The sequence below is a fragment of the Nannobrachium achirus genome (genome assembly GCF_963921795.1).
Source record: "Nannobrachium achirus genome assembly, chromosome: 22".
NCBI lineage: Eukaryota > Metazoa > Chordata > Actinopteri > Myctophiformes > Myctophidae > Nannobrachium > Nannobrachium achirus.
This window is the reverse complement of record NC_137829.1, coordinates 34,982,739-34,993,245: the sequence shown is the minus strand read 5'-3', so window position 1 is coordinate 34,993,245 and position 10,507 is coordinate 34,982,739. Positions and strand designations below refer to the sequence as shown.

Below are 10,507 nucleotides of genomic sequence, written 5' to 3'. Positions count from 1 at the left end.
AGAGTATCCCCCTGTTTGCATGTTTGTCTGAGCCAGTTTATTGCAGAGATCAGGCGGTCCCTCACAAGTCTGGTAGACTCCACCAAAACTGAGGTTTGTGGCGGCCCCTGCACAAGAATTGTCATCGACGTTAGCCTGAAAGTTAAAGTTTGGCGAGTCGACTTGGACACAGCCAGGGTGGGCGTTGACTGTATAGTAGCGCGTTATGGCCTGTTGCAGAGAGAGAGCCACCTTGTTAACGGTGGGCTCTGGCAGATCGGGAAATGTGTTGGTGTTTATGACATAGTGTAATGGCAGCCCAGACCGGTCAATAGCAACAAGGTTGTTTCTGGTGCTCTCTTGCCATTTGTCAAGACTCATGTTAGGGTAGAAAGGTGCACCTCCGTGGTAAATAAAATGGTAAATGGTGCATTTATATAGCGCTTTTAATCCAAAGCGCTTTACATAGATTGTGCATTACATTCACCCATTCACACACACATTCATACACCGGTGGCAGAGGAAGCCATGCAAGGCACCAACCTACTCACCGGAGGCAATTAGGGGTTCAGAGTCTTGCCCAAGGACCCTTCGACATTAACTCAGGGGGAGCCCGGATTCGAACTGGGAACCCTTCGGGATTTATACCCTTCGTGCTCTAATACCAGTTTCTCTACCCCTGAGCTATGCCGCCCCTCCGTGGCCCTCGATGAAGGAAGAGGTGATGCTATTGTCATAATTGCTCTGCTCTGACGAGTCATGTTTGAAGCCAATATCTACATTAATTGAAAACAATAGAGAAAACCTAAAGCCAGCTGCCGCTTTGACAGAAGTCATTTCAAGGTCACTGCTTGAGACATATGACGACTTGATGTAGTCCTCTTTAACTAAGCTAGCACCAGCATCAACACTAGTTACCACGTGGGTTCCATAGTCGGCCACGATCTTCTCTGACAGATAAGTGGCTTGTCTGAGTTGGTTATTTGCAATGGCGTCTGCAACGTTCTCTACTTGTCGAACAAAGTGGGGATCCAGAGTGAAATCGGGATAAGTTTTAACTGTGTACATGTTGTTCCGTATCTAGGAAAATGAAACATGGGAGAAAGGGAAAATGCTATTAATGAGTACATCATTTCCATTTCATGATGCCATTTAAAAAAATGGACTCACTAATGAACTCACTTGTACTCTGCTTGTGGCAGAGTGGTCTTTGACTTGGTTGGTTTTCACCCTTTGATGTTCAGCAGAGAACTTTCCATTCAATCCCACTCTAAAACCTGTGTATGACGCAAGGTTATTATTATTAGCAAACATTAATGGAATAACAAAACCTAGAACTATAGCACAAAATATTTTATTATTATTATTATTTGACTGAAAATTAAACTGAAACTATGTGTTTACAAAACTAACTAAACATCCTAAAAATGGGCCTGATGGTGGCGCTAAATGGGACAGATCCATGTTGACGACATGACTCTAGACATACTGTGTACTGCTTTACATGATTTTAGGGCAAAATCTGTAGGAGCAGTGTCCAAAAATGTGTTTAAAATAATTGTCCTGAAGGTGGCGCTAAATGTGACAGATCCATTTTGTTGTATTTCATACGTAAGCCTTGGTAGCCTCGTAAACCCAAGTGGTTGCCCTCTTCCGGAAAGCATTTCATTTGTTTCACGAAAGATCTTTCGGAATCCTCCTGGATTACGGAAATTGGTGGTTTACTATGCTAACTTGCATAATCTTTCAGACTTTTTTTAATCTTGGCCCTTACAAATAGCCTATAATAAAAAGAAAACTAAAACTAAAAAACAAACTAAAAAACTGCTACTATATCTCTCCGGTGGCATAAACTGCAGATCAACAAGAAGTTGTTGAAGACGTGTTGAAATGCCTTTGGTCATTTCAGTTGCCTAGCTAACACACGTATATGCAAAATGCAAAAGAATATATGCCAAAGAAAAAAAAATGCAAAACTAACCTTCGAAAGACGTCTCCACATTGATGGAGGCAGCTGTGGAACTTTTGTGCTCCTGCCAGGAATTGATGATTTCCGCATAGGTTTGAACATTTGTCACTTTCCGGGGCATGACAAACACCTCGTCAGGGACCAGGTAGTAGCCGTCCTCGGTGGTCTGGCACTGGGTGTAGCTGAAGTCCATCACCCGACCCATGGCCAGGTTCCTCAGGTTGTCCCAGCCTCCACCAGGCAGGACCTCCAGGGCTGTGATGGAGAGGTCACTCAGCAGGTCAGTGGAAGAGCGGCAGTGTTTGAACCAACTGGTTGGGCGACGGACCGGGAGACGGTCTGGGGAGCAGACATGGAAGGAAAAGAGAACCAACAATGTTGCTGCTTTCAGGAGGAGCATGGTGGCTGAGTGAGAAATGAGAGGGTGTAAGCAAGTGCAACTTCTTCTTCAATAGCTGCCAAACAATGGGTTGATGGCGCTGAGTTCTGCGACACGGATGCATGTCAACGTTCAAGGTTCAACTTTATTGTCAGCAATAAATAGCAATGACATTAGTGGGGTAGATAAGCAAAGCAATTGTGGATTTTATGACAAAGAAATGTAACTTTCAGTTTCAGTTTGATTTCGGATGTGGAAACACTTTCTAACTGAACTCTTGAGGGGTCATAGAGCTCAGAATTGAATTTTTCCCACTTTATGCCCCATTCTCCATTATGATGCTTGTTAAAAATGTAGGTTTGTTAAAGTTAAACCCAATAATCTACTGGGAATAACCCCTGGCTTAATGAAATGAACTGCTACACACACACACACACACACACACACACACACACACACACACACACACACACACACACACACACACACACACACACACACACACACACACACACACACACACACACACACACACACACACACAGGGTAAAGCTTAATGAAATGAACTGCTCAAATGCACAGCTCACTTCAAACTGGATTTGATTTTTTCTATAATCTTCCCCTCTTCCACCAAAGCACCCCATCTCGCCCACCAAAGCACCCTGGCCCTTTCACTCAGCACCCACTCTCCCAGCCAGCACCCTGACTGCCCATAGAACATTGGCTGGAGGAAGGTCACTGCATGCATAAATAAAATGCTGCCTGAAGCACATATACATGGCTTTTGCACGCAGATGTACACTGAGCTAGGATATGTGGTTAGTAGATGAGGAATTGAGGATCAGTGTGTGCGTGCGTGCGCGCACATATGAAGTTTTATTGATTTGAAAACAATATTTGGTCAAATATTGACAAGTTAGAAATTACACATTAACAGCACTTAAACAGTCCCTTTGTAAACCTGCTTTGGCTACATATAAATCATGTTCAGGCCAGTTTCAGTTTTACACAAACTGTAGCTCACTCAAAAGAATAATCTGAGCCAGTGACCTGGGTGTGGAAGTTTCTGAAACTGACTGGAAGAGTGTAAGACACTATCAGGCAGAAACCTCGTATCAAATATGTTTTTTCGTAAATTAAAGCCCTACTTCATCATACAAAAGTATTGCACAAAACGATGTGCTAGTAGATCGTCTATCGTCTTTTTAAAGTGATAAATACAAGGAACGGTTTTGGACATACAAGGTTTCCACCCGACAACAACAGTATGTTAGAAGATAGTCTGAAATTGCTTCAGTTTAAATGGATTAAACATAATACCTCTGCGTAACACTGTAGTACAACAAAGTATAAAATGGGGCGAATGACCAATCACATTAATTTATGAAAAAAAAAAAAAATAATCTGCCCGGCAGCGAGGATATCAGCCACACTGTCACGGCTGCTACAAATCCTAATAAGGAGTCATGTGTTTTGCCTCTAGCATCATCAACTTCACTCTGTTGATGAGTCCTTATCAGCAGTGGTGGAAAAAGTACTCAAATGTTTTACTTTTGAGTACTTTTAGTCCAGAATTCCAAAAGTACGGGTTCAAAACGTAGGCCTACTCAAATACAAAGGTAAAAGTACTCATTATGCACAATGTCCCATTTCACAAGTTTTCAAATACCGGTATATCATCATCATCATCTTTAGAAAATAAATAGCAGATCTACAAGCTCACAATGTGAGCAAATAGAATGGACGAAATATATATAGGGCTGAAGTGGTTAATGTATGTTTTGTGTTAATAATGGAAAAATCTGCAAACTAGTAACTAAAGCTGTCAAATAATTAAAAGTAAAAGTAACAATATTTGGACCCAAGATGTAGTGGAGTAGAAGTAAAAGTATTGGAAATACAAACGTCTCAATATTGTACTTAAGTAAATGTACTTAGTTACTTTACACCACTACTTATCAGCCTGGTCATGGGACATGCTGATAATATGATTATAAGTACACTACAGTTGATTTTAGTGCGACAGCAGTACACAGGCAGAAACAGACATGTGTCCATTGAAAATTCAACACAGTCCTCCTTATTCAGTGAATTCAAAGTCCAACTACAACAGAATCAATTGAACATTGAGGGGGGCAAAATAGAACTAAACTAGTTCCTCAGACCGCAGGTCTCAGCCAGGCTGGGTTACCTACCCAGGGAATGCACATTTTGAAAGGCAGTCATCATCAATTGGAATGAAATTTGAAAGGTCTGACTGATATATCTTGATGACATGACCACAACATAATATAGTATGTATTTGTGCAAGTTTTGGACAGTAAAATAAATGTGAAGGGCCCTGTTATAGCACCACCATGAGGCCGTTTTGAAACATTTGGTGCCAAGGCTTCCTTGGTCTATACACAGGGAGTGTGCTTGCTAAGTTTCACAGAGATTTGTTCAATGTTGCTAGAGATGAGCTGCTCACAGACACACTGACTGACGGACGGACACACTGACGGACAGGGGCAAAAACATGGTCTCTGGCCTGCCACCATCCAGCCTTTCACCGTCTGCCCTGGCGGAGATAATGAAGTGAAAGAATTCAGAATTAAATTAATAATGGGTGAAATTAATGAATTAAATCCTACAGAATAATATGCCTATTGAGTCAAACCAGAACTCAGTGTGCTGATTGACAGGCCTCAGAAATGACTCGACAACACATTTAGTTGTGACACACTGTTTGGCCATAGCTATAGAAATTCTACCACATTGTTTACATCATGTTTATGTACTGCATTTTGAGTAATGGAGGCATTTTAAAGTTGTGTAAGCCAGTACTAAGTCGCAAAGAAAGAACAAAAGAAGAAGACAAAATTAACAACAACAAACAACAACAGTAGCCTAATAATAATATCAAAAAGAATAAAATATATTATTTTGTGTCAGGCTCCAACACATCTGCTGATGATGTTTAATATCATTTTGTTTGTGTACTGGTTGTTCTCAAACATACCTGTACCCTTACTTTTGTTTAGTTTCTTTTTATTCATGACAATATTAAAAGACAAATAACAAGAAGTCTTTCTGAACTGCGTTGAATAAAATGGTTGTGTTTAAAATAAGCCACGATGCTCTCTAGGGCATTCTTTCTGATTACATTGCAAGGATGTTCACTGTCATTACCTCTGTGCTGCAGATGCTGTATGGCCGCATCACTGTCATAACAATGATCACAGTAATTAAAACAATAACCCTGTGGCCACTGTTGTTGTTATAATAAAACACCTTACAGCCATTCAGAACATAGACATGCAGCTCTACTGTTGGTATCTAACATGCTTTATATGATCCAATGAGTATACTACAGTAAGGCTTAATTTATATTCCATAGAAGAGCATCACCTGTCGAAAAGAACTGATTAGCTTGAAGATCATATCAACACCTTCATGCGATTGAAGTATACTGTATACATTACATTTGGTAAATATTTCAGTAAATCAAGTACTGTTAATTGCATGTCTCACTGTGGATTATAGCCTTGCATAGCCAGACAATATCACTGCATGGATATTAGTCTGGTTCTTCTCAGTGTTATTTTTCCCCCCAAGGGGCGGTTACAAAAATATTCAAACTACTAGATTCTATTGGTTAGACAACCAATCAGAGTAGCGCAAAGGTGATGCACCCGCCCCACGTTTGCATACTGGGCCCTGGTTGGTACATCCAACAATCCATCTTCAGGGGGCAGTTACAAAAGATTCAAACCTACAACCAATCAGAGTAGGAAAGGGTGATACGCCTGCTCTACATTTGCATACTGGGCCCCTGGTTGGTTCCTCATGACTTGTGAGCCGTGAAATATTTGAATAACGCGAGGCTAGATTTGTGTCTGTACAGTATTTGATCCTTCCAGTACCAATGTGTGTCTGACTCTGTACTGTATGTATGAACTGTGATATTCAAGAAGTAAACAAGACATTGCAGCAACAAGACAAAATAGTGACAACATAACAATAGTAGCAATATTTGTGATGGCCCTATAAGGGTCATGTGTTTGCCTTGTCACATGGTTCCTGGCTGGTGGTAGAAACAATTAGGGGATTGGAGGCAGATGGCCAGTGTCACCAACAGTATAAAAAATCTCCTGGCCCCAGAAGAGCACTTTATTTTCACATTAATCTTTGCATTATGTTTCCCTGGCCGACTTTGGCGATTAGAAACTGCATATTGTTTTTTTATAATTATTTCATTAAGTCATTCTTGTTAAATGTAGTGTAAAGTGATTTTGTTTAAAAGGTAAAGTCTTTCTGAGAGTTATTGTTGCTATAGTTTATTCATCAGGAGTCTCCCTGTGACCCTGTCTCTCCAGCTCTTAAATAAACAGAAAATGCATGTTCAGGTGTGTTGCCAAATGCCAATTTCATCCACTGAGGAGACAGTACAAATAAATGGTAAATGGTGCATTTATACACCATAGTGCCTATATACACGCAGCAATCTTTTCATCAATATCAACCAGCAACGACCAGAAGCGTCAATTGGGTATGCTGGCTAAAGGGGAAAAAATTAAATGTACTTCCTAAAATAACTTCATGCCTGTTGATAAGGTATGGCAACATGACTGGTGTCTTGCACGCGCGTGAAGGCACAAAAAGATTAATCCAATGACGTTGCCAAAGGCCATACCCAATTGACGCCTCTGGTCGTTGCTGGTTGATATTGATTAAATAATTGCTACGTGTATCATGGGCTTTACCCTTGAGCCACTGCCGCCCCCAAAATAGTGAACAAATGTGAATAGAAATGTATCGGCTTAAATAGTGTTATAGTGTTCCTGTTCTCTCACTTCTATTTGTTTCTTCCTTCATGAGTTCTCTCTCCTGATTGAATAACATTTGTATCCCATCCTGAGAATGTATTTTCACTTTCACTTTTACTATATTGTGTGTGTGTGTGTGTGTGTGTGTGTGTGTGTGTGTGTGTGTGTGTGTGTGTGTGTGTGTGTGTGTGTGTGTGTGTGTGTGTGTACACAATATAATAATGTGTGTTGTGTGGTGCTGTGTAGAAAGTAAACTGACAACTGTAGATCTTGCATTAAGTGTTAATGTTTCCATACCATGCAGTTCGGTCAGAAGGTGGCCTGTAGGATCTTTGGCCCATGCCAAACTTCTTCAGTCACCCGAGATAAAGGAAGCATTGCTGTGTCATTGGCCAGTGTGCTCAACCCAGGAGAGCTCCTTGGTGGTGTGGAGACAGAGAAACTTGAAGATGCTGCTGACTCTCTACAGTGGCCCTGCTGTAGTGAAAGAGGGGGCATTAGACAATATCAACTATATCTCTATGGTCAAGCAAGCCTAGCATATGAATCCCTGTATTTGTATAATGTGTAATAAATAAATTATGGATCTCTAAATCCATAGTTAAAATAAGAAGAGACGAGCCAAAGGACTATATTTAAATTGCTGTATTGAGGAGAGACAGACAAGGTAGACAGACAGTTCTAAATCTCTCCCCACCCTAACGGTAGGTCGAGCATTCTCTCTCTCCTCCAAGATGGAGGAAAACATGTATATAAAGACATACAGTTTATGACAGTAAGAAGCGTGGAACTTATTCATTCGTTCCCATATCATAACAAGGAAGTAACAGGAAGAAAGTGACACGTAGTGTTGGTAATTTTCCACCACTCGTGACTTATATCATAGTATCACAGTATATCAAAACATGATTACAGTCGGGGCAACCAAAGTTACTATGACCTGTAATCTATTAGCCTGAGCTTTACAGTATCCACAAAATGTGGTCTCTATACTGTGAGTTCAGTTCATAATATATAACCTTATATGGTCATATGAGCGTCATACACAAACCAGAATTATGTATCATAATTCTTATCTTATCAATCTATCCTTTTAATTTTTGTATGAGGTTCATATGACCTCCATATTAAACATTTTATCAGGGTAATAATAATAATATGAATATGAAGACTTTAATAATATTTAGAAATTCAAATTTTCAAAAGAGAACTGTAATAAATCCTTAAAGTTAAAGAAACTTGACACCAAATAAAAATATTTCATTGTTTTTTACAGATGAAATGAAGACAGAATTAAAATTGAATAAACAGATAAAAATAAAGAATGAAAAATGAAAACCTGTAATAAAAGATGAATTAAAAAAAAGTCGATGATGACGGTGATGACGATGATGATGATGATGAGGATGATGATGATGATGATGATGATGATGATGATGATGATGATGATGATGACGACGTGGTGGGGCATTGTAGAGACGTGAGGGAGGAGGACGCAGGATGCAGTTGATGTGGGGTCGTTCTTCTGGGTCTCTCTTCTTTCTTCTCAGGTAGTTCCTATACGGGGCAGAGGACTTGGCCAGTCATTTGTTCATAACAATTTAATTCTTCATGTATAGCGTTTGTAGTGCTACATGGCATCACAACAGTGCAACAGAAAACTCACCGACAAGGCACGATTTTTACATCGTGCCGATTGCGGTGGATTGGCTCGTGCACTGGTCTGGCCTGGCCTCAGGTCGTGGTTCGTCTGCACCCCATCAGTCAGGTGGTTTTCGATGATGACCCGATTCTTCCTTCCCCACACTGCGGTCCTCCTCTCTCACCGTCAGCCCATGTAAACAGAAATATTTCAAATTAAGTTTCAAATAAATCTTAAATCACTGAAATCCAAATTAAATAAATTAAAATCAAATCAAAATGAAATTAAAATCAAAATGAATCCTTAAACACTCCCCTTTTGTTACAACTTATAGTTGTGACATAACAGTTATAATAAAATAATTTAAATTATTGAAATCAATGAAATGAGCTTTAAATCATACACTACAGTACAGTACAGTAGCTTTAAATCATACACTACAGTACAGTACAGTAGCAGCTTGGGCACAGGGGAGTCAGTGATAAGTAATACGCCTCAGGGGCGAGAAGCGACCTTGTGTCCTTCTCAACAATGGGGTCTAATTTGGTTGTTATGGTAACCGGGGACGTGACGTTCCCAACCAAGGGATTGTGGGTAATGGAGTTTTAACAGTAAATGTATTCATAACAAGACAGGATAGAACCAAAACAAAATACCATAGACAGAAAACAATTAGAATGTTGACGAAAAATAGGAGAAAGGAACGTCTAAACAGAGACATGTTCCCAAAACAATTCTCTCACACACAGACCATCTGACCTTGAAGGCTCCAGGTGGTTTCTCACATACACGGTGACACACACGCACACACACAAGTGCACGCACGCACGCACTCTCATACTGGGTCAGAGACACAGAGTTTGGGGGGGGGGGGGGGGGGTTGACAAGATGAGGGAGGGGGGGGCGGCGCCGGCATGCACACCCACACACTCTCTCAGAACACCACGCACACGCACTTCCCCAAAAATCCGTGCACACCCTCACACATACAGTAGCCTACGGCAAACTCATTCTCACAGAATCCATTCATCAAATAAATGAAATTATAGTATAATACACACCCATAGTCCTATGAGAGGTTCTAAAATCTTAAAGTTACAACAGTTTAAATTAATTTAGGCATCAATAATTTTAGTTAGTTATTCTTAATCTTAAATCTTAACTTTAATTTCTCAGAGACATTTTAAAATGTCTTAAAAGTACTTAATATTACAGAAAACAGAACTGGTCAGTAACATAGTCTTAAAGATAAAATATTGTTCCTCACTTTCCTATGGCTTGGCGCAAAGCCATGAAACTGAGAGACCCAAATAAACACAGTATTATCGGTACATAAACAGATAACAGTAACAAACTGACAAATACTGACCATTTCATATGGTCCAGTTACAAATACAAATAACATCCAACTGTACTGGGTATACAGAGATTCTGCCTGGGTCTACAGTGGGGATAACTGTACTGGGTCTACAGAAAAACTGCCTGGGTCAACAGTGGGTATTAAACAAATAATGACCCTTCATAGGGTCCAGACAAACAAATAATGACAAAAACAACTGTACCGAAAAAAGTTAAAGTTTGAAATTCAGTATTGTCTCCTCATCACGACGAGAGAGGGAGACCAAACCATGAGAAATAGATAAAAATAGAATAGGGAGTTTGTACACACACCCTTAAACTTTGTAAGAAGAAACAAAGAGATTTACGAGTTACGACCATTCAGTATCTAT

General features: G+C 40.1%; 1 protein-coding gene across 1 annotated transcript; it reads right to left on the bottom strand.

Moving 5' to 3' along the window:
* Positions 1–663: 663 nt before the first annotated feature.
* Positions 664–2,348, bottom strand: LOC308307598 (macrophage-expressed gene 1 protein-like; the record flags this gene model as incomplete). Its single annotated transcript, XM_080752866.1, has 3 exons — positions 664–1,059; positions 1,162–1,247; positions 1,961–2,348. 3 exons carry the CDS (start codon positions 2,346–2,348, stop codon positions 664–666), a joined length of 870 nt encoding a protein of 289 aa, XP_080608992.1.
* Positions 2,349–10,507: the final 8,159 nt, after the last annotated feature.